This window comes from Heterocephalus glaber, unplaced genomic scaffold (genome assembly GCF_053883595.1).
Source record: "Heterocephalus glaber isolate CG9 unplaced genomic scaffold, H.glaber_assembly_v1.0 deba00000331, whole genome shotgun sequence".
NCBI lineage: Eukaryota > Metazoa > Chordata > Mammalia > Rodentia > Bathyergidae > Heterocephalus > Heterocephalus glaber.
The window spans coordinates 31,774,940-31,801,760 of record NW_028258142.1 but is presented as its reverse complement, the minus strand read 5'-3'; the positions used below and the strand labels follow the sequence as shown (position 1 = coordinate 31,801,760).

The 26,821-nt window shown below is 41.5% G+C and overlaps 1 protein-coding gene across 5 annotated transcripts in view; it reads right to left on the bottom strand.

Annotated features, from left to right (window-relative positions):
- Window positions 1-26,821, bottom strand: part of Myo5b (myosin VB) — a 385,932-nt gene that overhangs the window by 170,988 nt on the left and 188,123 nt on the right. For 4 of the 5 annotated variants that reach the window (XM_013075970.3, XM_087192987.1, XM_087192980.1 and 1 more), the window contains exon 5: window positions 5,180-5,336. The exons of the other annotated variant lie outside the window; for it this stretch is intronic. In XM_013075970.3, the coding sequence (XP_012931424.1) occupies window positions 5,180-5,336 (157 nt within the window). The remainder of the gene's footprint in view (window positions 1-5,179; window positions 5,337-26,821) is intronic. 5 annotated transcript variants of the gene reach the window in all.

The window sequence follows — 26,821 nt, the reverse complement described above, 5'->3', positions numbered from 1 at the left end:
CTCTCAGCTCTCCACCCTCACACCACACAGGAAGCTGCCACACTCTTGGGCAACTTCTCACAGCTCAAATGGCCAAGTTGAATCAAAGGTAAAGACAGAAATACCATTCCTTGCTTTTACCTTTTTATATGGGGGGTAGGGACAGAAGACACTGGGGAACCAACTCATTTTGAAGCTAGTAAGAATCCAACATCTGCCTTAATTTTCCAGGGTAAACTGCATCTCAGAGTAATTAAATGGTTAGTAAGGGAAAGCTTCCTTCATAGATCTAGTCCAGCTAATAAGCACGGGGTAGAGGGAATAGAGTAAGAGTATATCACCATCTTGTAACCTCTGTTAATTAATAGATACAAGTAAAACCAACAGCTGTCAATGTGACAGAAGACAATCAGATAATTCTATACCTCCTGATTGATGCAAGCCCACAGAGCCACATATAAGGATTTTTGTTATAAAAAAACCCCAACTGAACAAGCCTGTAAAATTTACTATCCTTTTACAGAACACACAGGAGCAAAGGAACATGCTGAATATTATCATGAGGATACAACCAATGAAGCCCAATTTGTGAAAATTTGCAAGGACAATCTAGCTTCAACAATTAATTTTCAACTTCAAAATTTTAATTTGAAATTTCAAAAAAAAGTTCAAATGTTGTAATTTGTCAAATGGCACCAAGACTCTTTACATTTCTGAGTCATTCCTTGGGAAAACTTAGGAAAACCTTGCCCAGGGTATATAGATCACTGCCAAAAGATCTATCCTCATAAGGCTGCTTTGCCAAGTGATATGATGAGTCTAAAAGTACTAAAACAACCACTCGGAAGAGCAGCTGGGCATATCTACTAAAACTGAGCATGCATGCATCTAACAATTCACCAATTTTAATTCTAGATCTTACCTAGACAAATCCTCACACAAGTGTACAAGTGAGCATGCACAAGAATGTTCAATACAGACCATATTTAACAATAAAAATTAAAAACTAACTGTCCACTAGTAGGGGGAATAGATAAATAAAATGCAGTCTACACAATGGGATATACAGCTGTTAAAAGTAAAGTACAGGAGCCGGGGATTTAGCTCAGTGGTTTCGCTGCCTGCCTCGCAAGCAGAAGGTCGCGAGTTCAATCGCCGGTACCTAAAAAAAAGGTAAAGTAGAGCATATCTCGTGGTTAAATAAAAAAATGTTAATGAAAAGCAGCAGCAAAAATGGTTGACAGACCACAACACTAATTTATACAGCATAACAGCACAACCTTCTTTGTGGCTTATCCGTACAGAAATACATGGTAAAGCAAAAACAGACCAGAATAATCTCAGTGTGATCAGATTGTACAGTAAAGAGGTACACATCAAGCAGTATGAAAACAGAGAAAGGAGCAATTAGTCACACTCCACAGACTAGGAAAGGCTTTAAGATGTGAAAATTGAAGTGAATCAAAGTACATAATTACACTGCAAGGAAAGAATAAAGATTTTACTTATGAATATAACACAGACAAAGTGACAGGAAGGGGTTAGCATGTGCTGGTGCATGGGATATCACAAGAGATGAAATGCGGAAGGTGTGTAGTGGGTGGATTATTATACAAACAGGTTAACAGCAGCTGGCTTTCTGACGTATCTTTAAAAGCAAACAAAAACCCTGAAAATTACCTCTGCTCTTGGTTTCTATCATTTTCATCTTACTGTACTCCTGCCCCCTTTCCTCCCAGCAGGGGAAGTTTTTATGGTTCTGGAAGCCTGCAGACTTCTATTACCCCAAGAAGTCACGTGACCTTCTGGTCTGGACTTGGGTTCTGTCCCCTCTCCCACAGTCTTTTGATTAGCAATGTTCTTTTAATCAGTGCAGATGTGTGAACAAATCCCTCCTGGGATGTTGACAAGCTCTTAAATAGAATGGGGTCAGACAGTGGCAGCACCAACAATAAATCATTCTCATCCGCCCCAGCCAATCCCAGTCCATCCTCTCAAGTTGCCTTAATTCCAACAGCTGCCACTTAGTGCAGCCTGCTGGGAATTCTGCCTCCTAAGACTGCCTCAGCTCTTGGTCTCCCCAGGAGGCATCTGCAGTTGCTAGGCTGCTTCGGAAGCAAGGAGATGATGACACAGGCATAAGTGCTTGCTTCATGGGGAGGTGTCACCCTGACCCATGACAAGGGCAGAGTAACCAGTAATCAGCTGTCCCTGATTAAGACATGCCTCTGTTTGTTACAACCCTCTGAGGAACCACAAGCTGACTGGCCTTCCTGATTCAGGAAGTGTTTTCAGACTTTGGCAGTGCAAAAGTCTCACATCTTCTCTTCATGCTCACATCAAAGCCTTCTCTTAGAGATAATACTTAACAGCTCAAGGAATAGTCCCTGCAATGACAAAATTCTACATTTCACAGAATGCACCCTTAGACTTACCCACAGTTCCCAAAGTACCAATCTGTACAAGGCAGATAACTAATGCCTTTATTTACACAATCATGTAAATTAGACTGGTTCATATATATATATATACCATGTTTGTTTTGGGATATGCATGTTGCTCTCCCATTTCTCTCACACCAAAGCCCCCTGCTTCCAGGGCAGAGGGGCTACCAGCCTACTCAGGCCATAACGGATACTGCAAACACTAGATAATTTTTAATCACTGTAATTTAAAAAGTATTCTCAAAGCAGGGACTCAAGCAAAAATCTGCATACCAGTATCCAAAGCAGCACTATTTATGATATCCAAAAGGTGGAAACAACCCAAATGTCCATCAAGAGAGGAAAGGGTATGTCCATGCAATGAAATATTATCCAGCCATGAAAAAAACCAGAATACTGATACATGGTGAAACATGGATGAACCTTGAAACATGAGGCTTTGTTAAATAAGCGAGACACAAAATGCCTCACATGATTCCACTTGTATGAAGGTCCTAGATCAGTTAAATTTAAAGACAGGAAATTGAAAATGGGTTACTGGGAATGAGAGAAAGGAAAATGGAGATGCTGTTAAATGGAAACAGAGTGCTTGGCTTGATTTAAAAAGCTCTGAGAAAAGATGGTGGCAAAGGCTGTACAAACACTGTGAATGTATTTAATGCCACTGGATTGAAGACTTGGAATGGTAAATTTCTTGTATGTGTATTTTACTCTAATAAAAAAGTGTTTTTAAAACATCCCCTTGTTTCTTATTTGGTAATATGGGGCTCTGCCTTCACTGAATTCTCAGTATCACTAATAATTTCTTCATTCAGTCACCAGACACCAAGGATTTCTTCTACTCTCTTTTGCCCAGAATAACCACTTGTTCTATTTCTAAAAGAAGTACCCTAGGTCTCTGAAATCTCACAGCTTAAAAGATGAGCAGAATTTTGAAATTCAAGGGCAGAAAAGAAAGCCTGCTTTCATCCTCACTTGAGGTAAAACACAATGTTTACTGCAGAGTACTGTTTCAGCTGGCTTGGTACAGGCACACAGATGACCCTATGAAGGCTAAGGCCACAGTCCACAAATGCCTTCTGAATTGGAGCCATGGCCTAGGCCCAACCTTGGGGCTTAGAATAAACACCAAGTAATCAGGCTACCAACTAAAGTTGGACTATAGAGGGTTAAATTACAGGAAAGCCACTTATTAATCCATGTTTATAGCCAATAAAACAGTTCATAAAAAGTTTAAGGATATTGGGACAAGGTATTTGCTATAATATTCAGTGAAAAAGTAGAAGGAAATAAACCAAAATGTTGAATGATTATCAATACGCTATGCAGTGATGTCACCTTTTAGAGCTTTCAATGATCTAAATAGGCCACTGCAGCACACATACCATAAGTTTGCCACTGCTGCAATAGTATTACAGTGGACCCTCAAGTTATGACCAGCCTGACACACAAACAACTTAGGTTAATTAGGTTAATGGAAGATTCATCTGCCTATTGTTATCAATAGCATGTACCCAGGTAAACATCCAGATATCATCTGTATTGACTTACTACCAACTTGAGTTACAACCACCCCTTGGGAATTCACAGAGTTCATAAGTCAAGGGTCCACTGTCCAGGGAATTCTTTCCTTTCATTCTTTCATATTTTTCAGTGATCACCTCATATCTTTTTAATAGTTTAATTGTTCTGCAAGGAAGTACCCAGACCAGCAGCATCTGTTTCACCTAGGAACTTAATAGACTCGTAAATTATTGGGTCCTTTCCCAGACCTTGTGACTCCAACTCTGGATAGGGGGTCCAGAAGATAAGCTTTAACAAGCCTCTAGGCAATTCTTATATATATCTTACTATTTGAGAACCACTGGAATAAACATGAGTTTTTCTTTTTATGTTCAATAAAAATGCCTTCAACTATATTGGGCACTTCCCAATTCATATAACAATACTAAAACTTGCTTTTGTTGAATTATTAAAGAATAGGTAGTATCCTATTAGTCAGCAGAGAAAAGCTTTTCGGATAATATAACTCTGAAGATAGGAGATTCTGCCTGAATAACCAATAAACTCCTGTGAGCTGAGACCCAGAATTACTCCTGCACTTGGTAAAGGAAGAGGGAGACAGAAGGGGTTGGGGACAGTCTAGGTAACTTCTGGCTCTAAAATAACTCACCATGGTGAGATGATGGTGCTCAGAACTCTTAGGTAAACCAGATGTGATCCTGGCAGTTTGAGGTCTCAAACGGACTTTTTTCTGAATAAAACAAAAGGGGCTGCCTAGGGCTGGGAAAAGGGCCCACCCCTAACCAGACTGTAACCCAGGCAATAATGAAGAGACTTAGCTTCAAAGGTGGCCCAGCAGCTGTGAGGCCATTTAGTTCTGCTCTACCAGAATTATGTTTTTATATAGGAAAGAGAAAAAAAATCTTCCTGACCCTAAAACATGGTTATTTATAGCAAAATCTAACCTTTAGGAAACTTCTCTAGCTCTATACTTATATCATCTCCTCTGTATCTATCCAGCCCAGGGCCCTCTCCTAAATTCCTGGCTGATTCAGGCAGGGGCAAAGACATAGAGAGGAACATGAGCAGGTCAGGATACCCTCACATCTGAAGGTTCACAGGCAAGGGCTGGAGGGAGAGGCGTGAGTGTTGCCTATGTGAGCCACTTTAAGGATTCCACGAACAGCCATACCGAACATGACATCTAGAAGGCTGGCTGCCAGTAGAAGGAACTCCAGCCGGGAAGGCTTTACCTCCATGATGGGACTGGATGCCAGAACCTTCTCTTCAATGTTGGTCTCACTGGCTGAGCCACCGACTGTGGCGAAATAGCGCATGGCATACTTGGCTGACACCGTCTTCCCAGCTCCAGACTCCCCGCTGACTATAATGGATTGGTTCTTCTCATCTCTGGAAGGAAAAGTCTCTGGTCAGTCGCTGGCCATGGAAAAGATCTGTTACCTTTCAGAGACTCTTTCTGACAAGGAGTTGAATCTGATGAGAAGCACCTCTCCTATTCAGGGGGATAAATGTAGACAACAGTGTGAACATAGTCTGCCCTCTTTTGTTGGCCTGCACAGAATCTGAATGTGGGAGGAAGAAAGCAATTCTAAGCAGGGCTTACAGATGGTACCTGCCCTGCATTATCACCCACAGGAAGGGAACTGTAGACAGCAGATCAATCTCTCGAGTTCCCACTGAGTGCAGTTCCCGACATCACTCCCTTACATACATATACACTATCCGGTACATGATTTTTCCTTAATTTCTCTAACATGCCCATGCTGTGCCACTGTAGAAACCAACATTTCTCTAAGAACAAGGATCTTTTCTTCTCTTGCACTGAGCCTCGCATGTCACAGACACATATTTGAACATTTCTGTTCACAAAGATATATCACAAAGGGCATGCTATTAGCCATCAGGCTGATCTCAAGTTTTCCAGAAAAATGGGTAAAACAGCTATCAATTTGGAGTTAGAGGGATTTGAGTCGGACTAAATGGAAGGCAGAAAGAAGATAGCCTATATCAGTTAAAAAATATGTATATTTTTTCTTTTAAAATAGAGAGGAGGAACAGACAAGTAATGGAAAGAGCACCCCATCATGGATGGACGTTAAAAGCAGAGGGATGTAAAAAACATTTAAGAAATAAATTATTTGTGAGGGCTGGACCAAACCACTCCCCCTTCCATTCACAAACCTTCCACCCATGAGGGTAAGTACTTAGCTTTGAATGCCTAGTGCCAGGAACCATGGCTGGCACAAAGTTTATGGTGAATATATACTATTGGACTAGTGGTAAGTTAGGGCTCAACTAGGGTTCTTTTACAAAAGAAGGCAGGTTTAGAACTTAGGACTCCTGGTACCATCCCAGGGCTCCTCAGCCCAGCTCCTGTGGCTTCCTAAGCAGAGTAGGCTATAGAGAACCATGGGAGGCCTGCCCTACCTTGCAAGTTAACAAACGTCAGCTGAGGCTTATTGACAAAAATGAATGATTATCAGCCTCTTTTCTGAACTGGGCCAATAGCCAAAAAGCTGAAAATGTGGAGTGATGATAGAGGAAATCTTTCCTCTATCATGAGGAAAGTCCACTGAGATGGACTAGACCAAAAACTATCTGATTGGAGGTGGGAGCACCAGGGGAAGAGTAACAGGTAGGAACCTGGCTGAAGAAGTCTCATCTGTGAGCCACTCTTCAAGGTCAGCAAGAGGTGGGTTGTCTCAGCTCACACAAATTGTGAGCAATGGGGGAAAACTGAATGGCTTTAGGTAGCTAGCAGACACTGCTGAGAAGACAAAGCTGAAAAAAAATACATATTTCAGATTGACTATCCAACCAACTCCTTGGAAACTTATGTAGACTCCTACCTAGTATTTGGGGACAGAAGTATAAGCACTTTCTGAGCACCTTTTAGTTCTGAGATACCATTGTTGTCATCAGAGCATTTGTTTCTCCTCACCTGCTTCTGTGACATATTTACACAGAAAGGTGTCCTGTAAACAAGCCTATGAGTGCTGATATTTCCCACTCTCATTTTTAATCTTAATTTTGATATCACATCTATTGGATGCAAGAGACGATAGGTGTAACTTCTGCTCTCGATACCTTCAAGTACTTAGAGAACTGCTCAGAAGCATAGCTATCACAGATGAATAAGAGTATAGTAGGCTAGACTTTACACTTCTGAAACAGATAAGTTTGATGGCATCTTAAAACTTCCCTGTGCATCTTCAATAAGGAAAACTGGACTGTGGCTGCCACATACAAATGTTTGTGGAGTTTCACTTGGTCTGTGGGTCTGACCTAAAATAAATGGATGAATTTTGTATATGATTAAGACTTACTCCTCAGGAAAGAGCCATTTAGAGTGGAGAGGCACATAGTTCCCTGAATACTTAACAAGGATCCCTGGGAAGTAACATAAAGACATCAGGAGAACACAAAACAGACTTGGGTAGGGGAGGTGCTGCCAGGCTCCTTTGGCAAACAGCATACCCAGAAGATTGGACTACCAGGAAACCAAAGTAACATATTACACTTTGTGAAGACAAATAAGGCACAAACCAGTGACCCCTGTCATTTTTTACTTAGTGTGTCAAGTTTGAATTGTGCTGAACATCACTGGGGAATGAAAAGTCATGTACTACTCAGAGAAGAGAAAGACTCACATAAGAGGTAGAAAAGTTTGAAGAGCCAATAGGCTATTCTAAAGACAAGTGGACTGGAAGTAAAAAAAAAAAAAAAAAGTGCTAGTGTATGTGACAAGAAGTGTCAAGAATTCAAAAGGACAAGGAATCAAAGTAGTGAAACAAAAACAAGATGAACCAAATACTTGGCCAAAATATTATCAGGAGTTTTAAATGATTCCCAAGTTTTAAAATCTTTGCATTTGAGTCTTTTTGGAAAAACAAGTATAGGAAATAGCCGTAAGTACTAGCCCCTAATTTAACTGATATTGACATGACACAGGTAAGGCTAAAGTTAGATAAATTATACCTTAAAGAGCTTTCAATGATGCAAACAGCCCGGTGTGGCACACGTGCCATAGGTTTGCCACCACTGCCTTAGACCAACAAGTACCTTTGAAAGTGTCCCTAATTTAGACTTATATAAAAACGTTTGGGAAAACTGACGATTTTTATTTAGCCTGATTGTACTCTATCTAGCTCTACTGAACTTCTTATGCACAGACTACCCAATCACATCTCTGGACTAGTGCAAGACTAAGTGCACATTAGTGTGTAACAGCCCTTAAGGGATAAGGTACGACAGCACTCTCAGTCTCTTTCTATATATGATAGCTTCTTTTCCAGCTCATTAGAGAAGTGGAATCCAAAATATGGGCACAGAACCTTGGCTGCCCCACTGATTAGCTACCTTACTTTGGAAAAGGTAGTTAACTTATGTGACCTTCAGATTATCTCAGTGTAGCCTCTTAGGACTTTGATCCCTGAAGCCCAAGCTCTTCTAAGTAGTCATCTTGATTTAGGTTCCAGGATCTCTAATTTATCCTAACATGCCTGCCAGATTAAATTTCTAAAGCCCAGCTCTAATTAAATTTTTGTACTGCAAACATGTGCAAAAAAGAAAAAAGAAGGGGATTGAGATGGGTAGAGGGGGAAGGAAGGGAAGAGAAAGGAGATGAAGAAAAGAATTAAGGTGTGTCATGTACATGTGCCAACTTCCCAAAAGGAATGTAAACATTATGGACTACACACATGTACTAATAAAAAAATGTTAAAAAATTAAACGACTCATTGCTTATCAAATCAAGCCCAAAATTCCTAGCTCAGCATTTGAATCCTTCTATAATGCATAAATAATCATTTCTTAGCCTTTTGCATAAGATCAAGTGTAGTATCTTTTATTAGTTTAATGCATCATGCTAAAGCCCTTAACAGGTACTAGGCAAACTGAAAAAAAAATTTTTTGATCTGCCTTGAGTCCTGGTTCTGCCACTGACAGACTTTGTAAGTCACTTAACCACATCATAGAGAAAATTTTGGCTCTTATATGTTTGCTGCAAGATTACATGAGAAGACCTCTGTGCTTCTTATAAGATGACAGTTTATAGTTCTGCCACACTGGCCTAGTCTCTGAATATTGCACTTTCCTATCATCACTGCCTATGACATTCCCACTACATGAAATGACCTTCACTATATAACTTCCTACTGAATTCCTACCTGCGTCCAGTGCCAGAAGAGTCTGTCTTGACTCCCTACCATAGGCATCGCAGAAGGTAATAATTTCTCCATCTCCTAAAGTCTCATATTGCTTGCTTTGTAACACTTTAAAAACACTGTCACATTTCAATTTATATTGATGTCAGTCCCTGCATGGTTGTTTTACTTGCTGTATTACTTTGGGTTGCTTCTTTTTTTCTGGCCTTTAATCTTTTCATCTCTAAAGCAGAGAGCTATGAGTTGGACTTCCCAAGTGATCTTGTCTTCTCTGGCATTCCATAATTCCATGACTAAAATCCTAATAGGAAATATGAATAGGGAAAAGGTCTTAGTTCCAAATTTCAGGTATTTGGGGTTGGTTGTGAGGGACATTTTATAAGCATGGAAACCTACCCAATGTCCTTCAAAAGTATAGACAATGTGTAGCTCCATCCATTCAGTCCAATTATAAAGATGATTTAGCTGGCAACTTGGGTCAATCTGTTTTTCAATAAATCCCTTTCTCTTGAGCCCAATGAAATTCCCTTCAGAGAAAGAAAGCTATGGCCAAGAAATTTAGTGCCTGGCTGTTATTCAGGTTCAGCTGTCTTCAGTAAGTTATGCACTACTGTAAACAGGAAATGCCCTTAAAGGGCTGTGCCTCAGACAAGAGCACAGGATTCCCAGGTTAGAAACCCAGCCACTCTGCAGCTTCCAGGCAAAACACCTAATGGAGTACATGAGCACACACACAAAACTACTCCCCAGTTCACACTGGACCTCTTTTTAGAAACTGAGTAGTGAGATCTAATCATTCTAAATCACTCTATTTCTCCTGCAAAAGTTTTGAACCAAACCACTGCAGCACTTTAAGCTCACAAGCAAGATCAAGCTAATCTCCCCACTTCTGGATGGGGCCACAGGGAAAGCAAAATAATACAGGTAGCCATCAAATAACTGAGATTGCTCTACACAGAGGAGGATGCCACCGATCAGCCAGGGAGTCATTGAGGAGCTCTGCTCTAAGAAACCCTGCTGAAGTATTATCTTGTTTGGGCTTCATGCAAGCAGTAAATTGCCACCTGTGGTTTTTGAATCAGCAACATATACACAGAAGTCAAAGGGCAACTGTTCAAGTTATTTCAGGGTGGCAAGAAAAGCTCCAGGAATGCTCCAGAGGTTTGGCTTCCCAGCAACTAACTTGGTTGTGACTAGTGAGACTAGGTATCCCTCTCCCACAGGTTTGGGTACCTTCCCCATGTCATTCCCCATGTTCTCACAGCCACAATCAGTTCACAAGCTAGTCACTTAGCTGGGAGTTCCCTGCGGGCAGGCACTGTGCTCTAACCTTAAATCCCCAGGGCTCCTGACACCAAAACCTATTCTTCCACTTCTTATCCCAGTTGAATCTCCATGTAAGTGGTTCTAGTCTTTTTTTATTGCTCCAGTCAGAAACCTAGGCATTGTTACTATCTCCCCCAGCCCTACTTAATACAACCTATTCAATTTATCTCCAAAATACAGTGCACTTTCTTCTCTACACCTTTCAATATAAGCCCTCACCATCTCTGATACATATTACAATAGCAGCTCTCCAGCCTTAACTCTTTCTTCCTTTAATATAGCCTTCTCATGTGACTTCCTGAAAACAAGGCTTGGACCTACCTTCCCCCTGTTTTACTACTTCCAAAGGCATCTAAGTAAGAGCCATGTTCCATGTGTTCAAGGCCTAGGGGGCCTAGAGCCTCTTCCCAGCATCACTGCCTGCTGCTCTTCTCTTTGACTATATCTAGGCCAAACAGAACTTTATTGTCTCCTATTTTGCAGTGGCCTGAAGTTATTCCAGTTCAAACTGATTTCCTCTTCTTTGATCTCACAACTGTTTTTTTTTTTCTGGTACTGGGGGATTGAACTCAGGACCTTGAGCTTTCAAGAGGCAGGCGCAGTGCCACTGAGCTATATTCCCAGCCCCATCTCACAACTCCTAATGCCTGGTACTCAATCATATTCTGTCTTATGGCAGCTTAGGTATAATTGCCTTTTAATGTAGTTAACCAGCTATTTGCATTGTACTCCAATGTTTTTACCAAAGTCTCAGCCATATACCCTCTGCTTAAAATGCATAAAATTATTGGGTGGCAGTCTTTCCATTTTAAAGAGAAAACAAGTTTGAAGAGACCATGTAATGTGCCCAAAATTTGTTGGCTAGTGAGACACCCAGCCCACACTTTTTCTTTCTTTTTTTTCAGACAGGGTCTCACAATGTAGTTCAGGCTGGTCTTGAAATCACTATGTAGCCCAGGCTGGCCTTGAAGTCACGACACATCTCCTGGGTGCTGGGATATACAGGTGCACTATCACATCTGAGAGCCCAGCCCAAACTTGATCACAGAATCAAATCTCTTTGTACAGCTTTCCATGAGGTTATGGCGCAACTTCTCTGAATCATTACCACATCCCTTCTTGCACAATACAGCAGCCATGTACAAATCCTCCATAACAAATCTAGCCTCAGTACAAGATTAAGTATGAATCAGGGATCCTCAACACTGATTGGCTTGACAATATCTCCTCAGCTGAAGCATCACTTCCTCAGAAGTCCTCCCCAATCACCCTCTCTTCTTGGCATTTACTATACAATTTACTAATATTTTACGCATTTACCTCATGTTCCTCTTCCCTGGTCTCCCCCACCAGAACATATGTCCCATAATAGCCAATCTCGGACAAGGATTTGGATGGGTAGGCCAGCACCTGGATTGGGTTAGGAGAGTCCTTAGCAAGGGCTATCATGTATAATGGCACAGGCAGAGTTCAGCATCTGGAGCCCAACAGAGTTGTGCACTTTCTGCCAGCAAAGCCAAACTTGGTAGTTTTTACCCTAGGCTCAGTCTTCCCACAGCTCACCTACAGGAAAAGCACTGACTGCAGGGAGCCTCCTGAGCCTCTCACAGGTACAATTTTATTTCCCTGAATTAGAACTCCCCTGAGAGAAGATGTAGAGGTGGGAGCTCCACCTGCTTAGGCCTCAATACAGCACAGTTGCAAAGCAGGAAGGAGGGAAGCCTAGCTTGCCAAGGCACAGCAAGAACACCCCATTTATGAACACATCATTAAGCCCACTATTTTCTTCTCCTGTAGTGAAAAATTATCCAAAAATTTGGGTGTGTCAGTGAATATATTTTGTGCATTAAGGAGATAATCAATCTACTGCTTCTTGCCTATGTCTGACTATTCTCTAATTATACTGTCAATGCCACCACTGAAATACAGATCATCTACTATGGTGAAAAGAAAAAAAATTCTGGAAAATAGGAAATTTTTTAAAATTTAGAACTTATGTTCAACAAAAATATCTATATCAGCACCTTGGACAGCACTAGCAATTGTGAAAGGAAAATACAGCTGCAAAGAAACAGAAACAATGTCATTTCAAAATAATACTATATATGGTTTAATGCACTGCACTGCTACACCCTCCACTCCCCCTGCAGGGCTGAGCTAGGGCACAGCCCAGAATTCAGCACAACCCATTCAGAAAGGTCATCATAAATATCCATTCACAACTGTGTAACTGATATTCAGCAGTCAGACTCCTAAGCATCTACTTGGTAAGACAAAAGTCAACCTGTAGCAGTGTAAGAGACAAGTACTTAGTGCATTTAATGTCCAAATATTTTTCCACTTCAGTTTCACAGTGGCCCATGTGGCACTAAGTTTTATTTATAAACCGCCTAGGTATAGGATGATACAGGAAGCAGCAAAATGAATCCATCCCCTCCACTTACTTGCTGTTCCCAAGAGAGGCTGTCTCCATCTCAGGAGTGAAAGTACTACAGCAAGAACCCCAGGAACTCATGCAGTTTACCCCCTCACTTGCAGATAAGCATGGGCAGAGTGAGATGTGGCTCTGGCCATGAGGCTTCTCACTGAATGAGAATGTGCCAGTTTCTTTGCTCTTAAAATACGGAGCTGGAAGATGATCGCTAAGATCTCCTGCTGTTTCTATAGTCTGTGATTGCAGACTCAGGCTATAGTTGCGCTATGTGATACATTCCACATCAATTGCAGTTATGTGCTAATCTCCAAAATATACTTTGGAACTCAGAACCCTGTGGATTTATGTCAGCGTGAGCAACAGGGGCAAATGTTTTCTGTGACTTTATACTTTATAGACTTTTTTGCTTAATATTACTATGTAGGGTTGAACTATGATACACGTATATATTTATAGCCTATAGTGCCAAACATTTTTCAACTATTTTATTTGCCCCTGGAACTATTTTGCAGTGAAGGACACACTTAAGTACAACCTTTTCTTGGCCAGCAGTCTAGATGGTATTTGAAGTCAGGTGCACTTGAGAAACTTGCCTAAAACCCCAACCTTTTCTCTGTACTACACTGTCTCTTTGATAGACCACCAGTAAGATACAGGTCTTTTCTTATTTCTTTCATAAGCATAACTTCAGCCATTCATCTTTTAAGTTTAGAGCCCTCTGAAGGTCAATTTTAACATAGGCCCCTCTTTTCCAGGTGGGCTCTTAGATGATCTCATCTTCTCCCATAATTCTAACTGCCACCCTCTAGTTGTCCACACTCTGATATCTCCCCAAACCTAACCTTCCCCTCAGAGTTAAGCACATGTGCACATCAGCCCTGAACAACTGCACAGGGAGAATGCAGAGGTGCCATGAAACCTATATGCCCATAACAGTGCTCTTCATCCCTGAGAGGCTCAGAGACCTGTAGTGTAATGAGTGGGGACCTTGGGAACTACCCTGGACCCCATTCCCTTCCCTCCTCCATTATGCCAGGCTGACTATACTACCTTGATTTTTTAAATAATTCATCCCCCAAACCCTGCTCCTGATCTTCTCTTTATTAAATCCCACTATAGTAAAAGTGGTCTATCCTCTCCTCTATTTGTCCTTCCTCACTGCTACTAGAAAGATATTTCCAAACACCCATTTGAATCTGTCTAGGCTCTGCTTGGTGCACTCTTTCATGAGACCCTATGGCCTGGAGGATGCATGATATCTTCAGCACTGCAGGTCTTTTGTGACCTGTTGCCAGAGCCAGTTCAGGGAAGAGTCAGGCTGTGCAAAGTGTGGGTTCAGGGAACTCTTATTGCAACAGATGGTCTCTGGCAACACTTTGTACAGAAGCATCATTTGGTCACTGTAGGATTCTCTGCTCTGGAAACACCCCATCTGGGTTCTACACCAGACCAGTTGGGTCACAATCTCTAGTGGTAGGGCCTGGATATTGGTTTTAAAATTCCACATGTTATTTTAAAGTCCTGCCAGAACACTAGTTCTGCTGGCATTAAGAACAACTGTGAAAGACTCAACAGCTTTGTTAAACAGGCTCAGGTACTTGCAACAATTTAAATACCTTGCAACTTATTCATGGTTAATATTAGCCTACACACAGTGTAACACAGTTTAAAGATTAGCTTAAAAAGACTCGTTTTTAATTTGTGAAAGTATTAACTCCCCTTCTGAACAGCAGACAATAGAAGCCCTACATTTAATTTCAAGTTCCAGCTATTCACTTATGATAAATCACCTAGAAATCAAAGCAGTTTCCTCATTTATTTGATTTAAATTATTGACTCCCATAGTTGGCATAGCAGTGTAGGTCTGTGCACCTTTGCATGTCAAGGTACACAGATGCACATACATTAACAAGGGCATACTACTACCTATATTGTCCTAATGCAGTGGTGGCAAACCTATGGCACATGTGCCACAACAGGCTGTTGGTATCATCGAAAGCTCCAAAAGTCTTGCCATCACTGCCCTAATGGAAAAAACTCACACCTTAAACTGTACCATACTCGAAAGACTATAAGAGTTCTTTTATTTATAAATATACCATGTGGTGCAGCCACCTGCCTTGCAAGCTCAAGGTCCTGAGTTCGATCCCCGGTACCAAGAGAAAAAAAACCACTATGTGTATAGCAGCACAACTAATCTAAATCTAAATCTAAATCACAATTAGCTAAATCTTGGAAGTAGTCTATACGTCCAACAACAGATGAATGGATAAAGAAAATGTGGTATTTATGTGGAATACCACTTTTGCCATAAGAAGGGTAAACTTGAGCTATTTGTAGTATAATAGATGTGCCTCGAAACCACAATGTTAAGTGAAATAAATCAGACACCCAAGCTTAAATATTGCATTGTTTTTCTTATATGAAAAATCCAAAGTATAAAGAGCAAAATAAAAGCTAGATAATAGGAAGCAGGTGATAGGGAAGGGGACTGAGAGATGGTGGGGGGGGGTGAAAAGGATAAAACAGAATTGAGATGTATTATGTTCATGTACCAACTCCCCATGAGGAATGTAATCCTTATACATTACAAACACATACTAATAAATAAAAACTGAAAAAATACAGCAAAAAACCACAGCAGTTTTAGCAAAATCTGACTTTGCAATTATATCACATTACAGCTATTGCAGGTCTTATTTTTATATTCATCACCACTTCAAAATCATAGATATTAGATCTTCTCTAAACATAACCCTTTATATTTGCTACATCATAAGTTCCTGAAACATTTTGATAACTTTCAGTATAATCAATTTCCTTTGTAAAACTACATTATAACTTTGATTTTGCCTCTTGGCCCACAAAGCCAAACAAACTATCAGAATCCCTTTTTAATTAGGGCGCATCACCACTGTGCTGCAGGGCCTAACACAGACCTCATTAACCTTAGTGGAATTAAAGACAACAAGCAATACTTCTTAGAAGTTTGACTCTTTGATTGTATAATAAACGACTCACTCTCTCAGGGAATTTCAGGCAGCAGGAGTAAGCTGGGAAACATTCTGCCTGAGAGGGGCTGCGGATGACAATGCCACACCCAAGAGTGGTCATTTGACACATGCAGGCCTCTTAAATGAAGAGTAAGGAAGCTGGGCTACAGCACTGCTTCTCAACCTTGAATGTGCACCAGTTTCTCCTGGTGAGCTAATACAATCAGACTACTGGAGTCCAAGCCCTGTTTCTGATTCAACAGGGAAAGAATGGGGCCCATGAATCTATGTTTCTAACAAGTTCCTGGGTAATGCTGCTGCTGGCCGACACCCTAGAGTCACTGGTCTAGGTGATTTCCCCAACCCTATAGGGGCTTGAAATTTCACAGTTCTCTTCCTTGAACCTGAAGCTGAATCTTTCTTGTTTATTTTGGGTTTGTAATCTAGAGGGTAAGCTCAAAGGGAACAGTGCTGATGGACCCATCCCCACCTCTCATCTGGCTACCTCAAGGCTCTTGTATGTCTTAATTCAGATACTCTCACTGGGTTAAGCCTTCTCTATCCCTCCCATTAAAGCAAGTGGCTCCTTTCTCCTGCCTCAGAAATTGTTTCTTCAATCACTGAAATATCTGAGTGACTGAGGACTGGAGGTGGGGAAGACACGTACTCAGGACTGAGTACTGAGTGGTGTCAGGAACTGAAATGGTCATGGAGGAGCTGTGACAGTGGTTAAGTGACACAGAACACAAGGCCACTAGAGTGAACAGATACTGTGGCTGGAAAATGAGATCTCAAAATATAGCTTAACTATGAAAAGATACTACTAATAACTGCAGTCGTTCATGTCAACTATTTAATATGTATACCAAATTACCATGCAGCACAGCGATTATGAATATCATTAAATACATTACACTGATTTTGCTGTAGGTTTTACTCAATTGCAAAAGTAAATGCTCAATCTTCAGTGGTTTGCCTACATGATGACACCTTTGCACTTCTTGTTAACTGGTTTCAGGAAGTGTGACAACTACTAAAATCAAGTACCAAACAAATTGTTCTGGCTGGAAAAGGTAGTGAGTTATGAGGCAATCAACACACAGACAAGTTCTAGCTTGTGTGACAAGTACCAAATGAATAATGGGACAAAATTGTATCAAAATGCATTGAGTACCAAATTCAGTGAGTTTCAAAGCAATCCAGTACCAAGGTATGACTGTATAGCTTTCAAATTTTGATTACTCTTTCCAGGCACAGATCCATATCCTTGTAAAGCTAACTGCCTTAGGACTCTTACTTAGGACCCAATATTTCAGCCAGAGTTACAGAGGCAGATACAAGAAGGGTCTCAATTAAGTAAAGTTGTAAAGTCTTTTAAGAAAAACTGTGATAAGGGAAACAAAAAGGCTCAGGCCAAAGCAAGTACGTGCAACTTAATTTCTCAGTGCTTCCAAAAGAATAGTAAAGCTTACTGTATTAGAGGCTCACTCAGATTAAGGGCATGGGATCTAAGATTCAAGAGCTACTGGTTATGGGACAGAGGATTCATACCTTTATTAGGGAAAAGCCAACTACAGGAACCAGTGGTAAAGCTGCAAGGCCAGCAGGAAATGGTATGGGGTCAATGTGTCTCCATGTTCTGGTAACATATCTGGAGATAAGAGCATTTCCATTTTCTCCCTTTAAAAAGACTCTGAGAAGACTGGAAAAATCTCTGGAATTCTCAGAGAGGAACAAAGAATTGAATAAAGGATAACATTTATTTTTCCATATAGTTTGCTTTGACCAAGTGGCCAAGACCTGAAGAAAGGAAGACTTCAGTTACTGTGTCCATAATGACATCCAGGTTACACAAAAACCAGTTCTTTGCACCTTGAGCTTTCTGGCCATTCTTCCTCATCATTTTCATCCTTAGCTTCAAACCCCCCTCCCGCTTCTTCCACATGCAATTTTTGTTCAGTTCACCAGCATCCCCTGAAGAACAGGAGCAAGGCTAAGAGTATGCCACAGGGAAGGGCCTCACATCACCACACCAAAGGACTTGCTTGGTTGGTGTCATTCTGGGGGCACAGGGAATTTTGTGATGTGTCTGGGTAGGAATTCACTGTGCCCTGCAATATGAAGCCTCACCAGGGACCCCATGTCCAGTGAATCCCACTGGTACAGACTAATATACAAGGACTGACCACAGCAGGATGGACAGGACTCAAAAGTCAGGGAATGCAACATCAGGCTGTGAAGACTTGCGAGGCCTAATGTAGGGTGGGTAGACATAAGAGTGCCACCAAGAGAAGAGAATCAGTCTGACCCAGTGAGTTTCACCTCCCACCCAGGCAGAACTGGCACCAATAAGAGCTCACAAAGGACTCACTGCAAGTTCAGAGTAACAAAAACACCTAGAGGCTCCAATCAGTGGGACTACTGATGCTCTCCCTTTGTAGACTCACTTTTCTCTTATATCTCTCTTCATATGGAAATTCTTCCATCTCTATCTTCTATCCCTGTTTCACACACGAAACACCCCCTGCCCCCATCCCTGGCTCTATGAAAGCCATCTAGGGAAATTAGCCCTGAAAATTCACCTAGAAGTAGGCGCATCTTCCTCCAAGAGGTCACTGCTTGTACCTGGATACCTGCTAGGTGACTACTACTTTCTTTTCCCATGTATATAACTGAATGTGAAGAGGCTGAACCATGTGAGAGCCACACTAGTTGCACAGCCCCAGGCAGATATTACAAGTCCAGCATTCTTTTGTCCTACTATGCCAAGGCCCTTTCAACACATCCCACATCCAACCACAGGAGATGCTGCTCCATGAAACACCTCCTTCAGACTGAAGGCATTCAGACAAAGACATCATCTGCTTCATAGCTTAGTAGATAATTCATGTATCTGTGGAGCCCAGAGCAAGCACATAACCAATGTCAGCTCTATTTATCACTAGCACTCTTTTATTCATGGGTCTCCTTGGTACAATGTCCCAAGTCTGTGGATTGTGGGATACAAATGAATTATGTCCATAAGGTCTCTAAACACATCTGAGTCCTCAAAGACAGACTCGCTTTAATGGTTTGGAAAAAACTTGTTAATGGAAAGCAAATCAATCATTCATTAGGCTGGCAGAAAAACTTGCCAACTCTCAGAAACATCTCTAACAAACTTAAAATCGAGGAATACCACTCTCTTCTCTCAGCCACACAGGCTTTGGATAGTATTTGACTGGCACCATCTGGAAAATCCTGTCCTGTAGGTCTAAACGTGTCACCTCTACTCCTCATTGTCATCCTTCCCACTGAAGCCATCTGAGTTTGAAAGTATCCCAGGTGCTGGGATTACAGGCACGTGTCATTATGCCTGGCTCAAAAATTAACATTTAAACTGGATTAAAACAATCAGTCAAGAAGTGCTTTATGAACACAATGGTAAGAGCTGACTCTCACATAGCCTCTTCCATGTGCCAGTCATTTCTATTTAGCAAGTGTTCCTTCAAACAATTGTAGGAATAAGGTCTTATTATCACCCTCATGTTACAGATGAGGAAAAAAACTGACAAAGAGAACTGATATGACTTGACAGGACTTGCCTGAGGCCACACAGTTGAGTGGCAGCCTAGCTCCTACACCCACTCCAAACACCATGTTGCTGCCTACAATGAAGGATGCTGCCTTGACAACATAACATCAAAACACATATTTATAGTGGGCAGTCATTTCAACAATCATGCTAAAGCAAGTGGTAGATTTAATAAGCAGTTCCTAAGAATCACAACAAAAGGTGGGAGGTACCTATCCCAAACTAATTAAAGAGGTAACATTTTTATCTGGCTAGTTCAGATGAAGATCTATGCCCCTGTCTGGTGTGATCACCTGCCTCACAATACTATGCTTGCTTGTCTAAAGGAAGAATAATGTGAAACCATGTCACGCTCTAGAGGCATTTATTCTCCACTTGGGAGACAAGACAGCAAATTACACACATACACACAGCTACAGTGAGGCCTTAAAAACCTGTATTTACCTCTGAAAAAGGTAAGTTTATAAACATGTTTTACACTGTACTATAAGTAGTGAGTAAAGGAACTCTAAGCTATTGAACAATACAAATTTGTATAAGTCACAGATCTTAATATAGTCCATTATGATGTTTACAAAAAAGGTTAAAGATTATTAAACTCCAAATGAGAGGGCACAACTGTTCAGTGGTCAGCCTGCCTCTGCCCTCCCACTTTCCTTCAAGATCACTATAGAATCCAGCCACACCTGCTCTTGTCTTGCTGGCCACCTGGTTGTTCTATAACACATGATCCCCTGTTTTATATATATCCCACTCATCCAAACTCACTCACCCTGTGGCCCAATGTCTTGGAGCCCAGTGTTCATCTAGTCATTTCATTCAAAAGTGTTCCTACAAACTAATTCACCATAAAGGCTTCCTATGATGTCCACTTCGACCAAGGACAAAGTTGTTTGGTTTGGACTGAGAACTGTCTCTGTTCACATTGAGACGCAAAAGTGAAAAGTGGTTTGATCCTGGCCAGGCATCCTACTTTAATTTAAGTTTAGAAGGAACACTAGACAGGGGATCTGGGCCTTAGCCCACACTCAATGTAAGACATAGGAAGTGCCCTCTCCTCCCTCATACTCAATTTCATCTTCTTTAAAATAAACAAATTGGACCAAGGCACCTCTAAGGATCTTTCAGTTACCAACACCTCTGATTCTGTCCCATTTTCCCCATCATGGTCTCTGTATCCCATCTGTAATGAGTATAAGGTGGTCCAGGTGAGAGACACAACCCATTGCCACCATACACCAGGGCAGGGTGACAGTCCACAGATACCTCACTATGACTGTGCTGTCAGCACCTCACCAAGCTCATCTACTCTGTAATCTACCCTCACTCCTCAGTTACCTGCCCTGTGAGTGACACTGTATCACTTCATTTTCTACCCAACTGATCCCCTTTTACACCAACTGTGCATCAGCTTACAGCACACACTGCAGATTTGGCTTCAGACTTTCTTGCCAAACATGTATGTCAGCCCTGCCTCACTGAGGGATATGGAGGAGGCATCATCCTTATGAGAATAAAATCCATGCAGTACTTACCAACATCTCATTGTCCACTATATGCTAAAATTATAAAGGATCTTAGCAAGTACACTAGTCACTTTTCTCATCACTGGGATAAAATAGCTGCCACACACAACTTAAAGGAGATGAGGTTTATTTGGCTCATGGTTTCAGAAGGTTCAATCATGGTAAGCTGGGTGCAGGGCAGAAATGACATAGCATAATGGCCTGAGGGAAGAAAGCTGCTAAACACATAGCAGCCAGGAAGTTGAAAGAAAGCAAGAGCCAGAGAGAGAAAAATATACCCTCCAAAGGCATGTTCCTTCAACCAGGTCTCACCTCCTAAAAGCCCATTCAGCTATGAACACCAATGGATCAATCCTCTGATGATCCACCCGATCAACTTTTGAAAGCCCCACCTCTGAGTACAAGAATTTTGGGAGAAATTTTAGATCTAAACCACAATAGTAAGTAAGGAAAGAGACCAAGAACACTCCCTCAATTTCCTACCACCACATCCACTACCATTCCTGCAGCAGTACTAGCTTCCCTCCATCTCCTTCATAACAAAAGAACCCTGCCTCCTGGTGGAGGGCAATTTCATCCTCTGAGCTTTGACTCTCTTCTCTATCACCCTACCCATGTACCCCTTTAACTGCCCCCCATACTCCACAGCTTCCACTTGCTTTCTCATGTCCCTCCCCTTAGCATTTTCACAGTAATTGAAAACAGACAGACCCTCCTTCTTCCCCAGTAGTGTGGAAGATGGACTTTAGAGTTAGAAGATGCAGTGGAAAATTTTCTGGTTGCTGGACAAAATACCCTACAACCACAACTTAAAGGAGGAGATGTTTGTTTGGCTCACAGTTTCAGAGGTTTCAGTTCATAGTTGACTCTAAGGCAGAAACATCATTGCAGAAGGGCATGGTAGAACAAAGCTGCTTAGTTCATGATAGCCAGGAAACAGCACAGGAGATCACCAGACAAACATAGCCTCCAAAGGCTTTCCTGACTTCCAATGGGTCCCACCTCCTGGTAACACATTCAGCTGTGAACATCAGTGAATTGATCCACTGATGATCCAATCACCTCTCTGGGAGTCTCTGAATCTAATCAAGTTACAATGAAGCTCAACTGTCACAGAAGACATAGAGGCACAGCCAAGCAGGGCCCGCTCAGAGGCTGTAGTAGTGACCTGAGGCCAGGAAGGGCCCTGAACTCAGGTATCAGGGGTAGAAATGAGAAGCAACACACTGAGTCTTATTTCAGAAGTGTGACATAGATGACATTTTCTCTCAGAGAATATACATATTTTAATAGTTTTTGACTCAGAGCTGACAGGAATGGTAACACTTTAAACAAAGTGACAGGCCAGGAAGATGGATATTTTTAGACAGAAGAATCTTTAGACAGTCATCTCATTAATATAACAGTCACTGGTCTACTCTGAGAATTTCAAGGGCTGCTATTGTTTCTGGGGCAGACGTGCTAATACTCAAGGCACTCATGATTTATTTATTTTTAAAATTTATATTCCTAAGTTCTTTTATTGGTACATTTTAGGTATATAATACGTTTACATTTATCATTGGGTGCTTGTACCTGTACATGATGTACCTTGGTTCTTTATTTTTCCCCATTACCTGTGCACCCTTCACCCCCTCCACTCTTCCCTATTTACATAGACTTCATTTCCATTTTTTTTCTTTTCTCATAGTTTTTTCTTTCCCTTCTTTCCTTTCCCCTTTCCCTCCCACCACTCCTACCCCTTTGGACCTTTCTTCCTATTTCAAATTATCAATTGTTCATTTTAATCATTTTAACCCTTATTTACACTTTCAGTTTCTCACATTAGAGAAACTATTCAGTATTTACACATGTGCATCCTATTTATTTCACTTAAGAGTATAGCCTTGATATGCATCCATTTAGCTATGAATGACTCTAGTTTCTCATTCTTTATGGCTGAGTAGTACTTCATTTTATTAAAAAACCACATGTTCTTTATCCAGTTTCCAGTTGATGGGCACTTGGGCTGTTTCTAAGCTTTAGCTATTAAAAACTGTGCCGCTATGAACACGGGTGCACATATATCGCTGTAGTATGATTCTTTTTTTTTTTTGGTACCAGGGATCAAACTCGGATCCTTCCACTTGCAAGGCAGGCGGCAGAACCACTGAGCTAAATCCCCGGCCCCTGTAGTATGATTCTTTTAATTCTTTGGGGAAGATACCCAGCAGGGGAATAGCTGGGTCAAATGGGACCTCTAGTCCTAGTTCTCTGAAGTATCTCCATGCTGATTTCCATAGTGGTCGCACCAGTCTGCACTCCCACCAGCAATGGAGAAGGGTTCCTTCCTCCCCACACCTCCTAGGCACTCATGATTTATACCCACATAACAGCTGCCCTCCTGGGACACAGTGTGGAGGAAGCTGTTCAGAGAGGGGAGAGTTAAGACTGTATCTGTCCAAAATCCACTGCTGGCTCTGCAATCCCAGTACACATGCATATATAGGAACACATATATGTGCATGCTAAGGATGAAAGGTCAGCTACACTATGATATCTGAGAAGCCAGCAGGTGGCAAACTGGTTGGCTCATGGTTGGCCTCGCAGCACATACCGACATTGCACAGCTATGAAAACTTCTCATTACAGAGCAAATTATTTTGCACAAGCTCAGCACTCTTCTGGAAGAACAGCTAGAAATCCAAGTGGTCCAGAGTCAAGCCACAGAGGCATACAAAAGTCAAAGAAACAGCAAGAGCCTTTGAACAGGAGGCCTTAGAATCAGGTTCTCTAGCACCACTTCTGCTGCTTATGATTTGGTGGCTTTGGCCTGGCCCTCTACCCTCCCAGGCCCACAGCTCTCAATAGGCGGCCTTTCCACACTCTTGGAATTTTGGAAAGGTTCTATGAGATAAGGGAGACAAAAGAGAGCAGGAAGCTGAAGGGCAGAATACCTGTGAGAGTTACAAAGAGCACTAAAGACCATGCTGAGTGAGCATGCTGCCTGATGGAAGGTGATGTTACACTGCACAGGCCTGCCCCAAACACTTCTGGGTGCTCGTATAGTCACTGCAGGAGTACTCTGCCCCATCCTGTTCTATCAAAACAAAAATCTTAGACACATTTCAAATTGCTTCTAAGGAGGAGGCATTACCCCAGTTGAGATTCACTCACTAGCCCAGATTTCCTACTTTGTAGTTTCCTCCTTCTCTACTAGAACTTCAAATGTTAATGTTCCCTCAGGACTAGATCTGGGGGGCATCTTCCTCCTCCCCAACTCTCCTTTCTGCTATCATCCATTCCCAAGGCTGTAAGTACCATCCATAGCTAAGACCTCTCCTAATGGTACTGTATATGCAGCTACTAGACAGTGCTGTTTGAGTGAAAGGGTTAGTGTAAGACATCCTGGACCTAATAAAACAAACAAACACTTCATTTTCTACCCCTACCCCAAAAAGTGTCTCTACCTCCTTCCCCCAATCTTCCTGGTCTCAACAGACAGAACTCTCATTCCTTAGTTTTCCAAGCCAAAAACCCAGGAGTGTACCCAACTGGTTCCCAGCACAGGGTTTGGAATTAGGACACTCAGGTTCATATCATCTTTGCCAACTGCCAGCCAGGCGCCTTAGGAGAGATGGTTAACTTTCCAGGGGCTACACTGCCAAAACTATAAAACTGAGTTTTCCAGTGGCAATCAAATAATGCTTAGGGTATCTGAGAATGTTCCCTTTTATCATAAAAGCAGGGACTAAAAAAGCTTATCAACAAAGCAGGGAAATATTTCTGAGATATGTTAATATGCTTTTCTCTTCCACATTTTTTTTTTACATGGCATTCTCCTTCCTCAACCCAGAAATTTGTCTCAGGATGACTAGGATATTATAATAGGAGGGGGAAGTACTACGAAGTTCAGCTTTTGATTATCAACACAAGATCTGGTAGGGATGGGGGGGTTCCTAGTATAATTGTCTTGAAATCCTGTTCTCTTCTGTGAACAAGGAATGTTTATAAATCTTTTAAAATCCCAGATACCATGATCTAGGCCTAGGGGACAGGAACATCAGTTTTGATATACCTCATGGTCAAAGAGAATTCAGGATGTGGTGTGATGAAGGTCTCAGTTGTGGAGGGAAGCTAGGAGAGACAGCCTGGGGGTAGGAAAACAAAGGAACCAAGGGAGGCCTACAACATTACCACTCCCCATTTGGGCATTTTACCCCCACTTCCCAACTTTAAAACAAGTTTAGGGGAGGCTTCTGCACCACATTAAGGAAAAGCCAAGCCTTAAGGGGGAAGCCCATGTTCAGCTCTGATATCCTGTGGCTAATGTCTGACAGCAGACCAGAATCACTTCAAGAGGCAAATGATGAATCCACAGGATGGGGTTGGGGGATAACGGGGGTGAAACTGACTTTTCTGTCAGAGTGAAACAGTCTTCTAGGCTGCTTCTTCAACAACAAACCATCTATTCTCTTCTTATAGATCTCCAAAGTGACAAACTCCATAATGTTCTATAAAGAAGTCATCTTGATGATTTAATACTGTGATAGTAAAGACATTTTTATTATTTCTAAGAACATAGCATCATCAGCCCAACTCAGGTATTGCAAACAGATCTGGAGAACAGGAAAACCTGGATTCTAGAATGGACAGTCACTCAGCTATGCTTCTGGACAAGTTCTATGGTGGGCCCACAACATACTACCTCATGCAATGGTCCTCTACAAAGCCAATATGATAAATGTTCAGAGGAGATGTACTGGAATATTTTGGTTGGTTTATTAGCAACCATCTCAGCAAGGAACTATTAGTAAATTACTATTACTGCAGGTCTAGATCCCAGGAGAATGAAAAAGGGCCATGATCCTCTGTTCTTGTTAGACTAGAGCTAGAATCTTGTCACAATTATAGGTGCCACTTTTGAGAGAATAGTAAGAAAATTTGGAACATATTCCCATGAATTCCATCAGAATGGTAAACTGTCATGTGACCAATGCTAGTCAGACCAGAAGTTTAGCTTGATGAAAACTAAATGATCTTTTCCAGAACAGTCTGCTCAGTGCCGACTCCAGAAGAGACAGACTGTAAGGTGAAAGTGAGTGAAGGAGATGGTTGTCCATCTCTAACTGACTTCACACAGAGCTTCCAAATAGCTTCTCAAGCACACAACTGCCTCTAGAGTGAACTAGAAATTTCTATTCCAGACTGGGTATCACACAATGAAGATGGTGGAAGGAACCCCAGCCCTGTAGAGTTTGATCAGGGAACCTCAGGAAGAGAGACCTTTGTCATTCTATTCATTACATCAGCATACATTCTGCAAAATAAAAGGGGCTCTATAAATATAAGAAAATAAAATGAACAAAATTGCAGAAATGACAACCCCACAAAAATAGGAAGAAAAATCTCTGCTTTGGATTGCTGAGCTAGGGTTTGTACATGTCAGGTAATTATGATGGATCAATAAGTGCAATGACAAATAGAGTAATACTCTAGGAGTCCCATGACCCAATGGAGAAGCAGAAGAAACCACAGCGAGGATATATTGATCCCCAATATCCTAACAGAACATCAGCACTACACATTTAAACTAAATGCAGCTAGAGATAATCTGAACAGTTCACACATCTGTATTAGCATGTCCTCAACAATTTCTTAGGAACACAAAGTAGGGGCACAGCTACTAGATTCAAGACATTTTCTACAAAGACCTCCAATAATTCTAAGTATTCTTGCTCTTCTAAAGAAAGTTAATTCCCTTTTTAACCAAAAAGAACGTCTTTTAAGTCATTGATCATGAAGCATTTTTGTTCTCTATTCTGGGAATGCAAAGACCAAATTAATTTTGTCATCTTTTGGCTATAGGTACCCCTT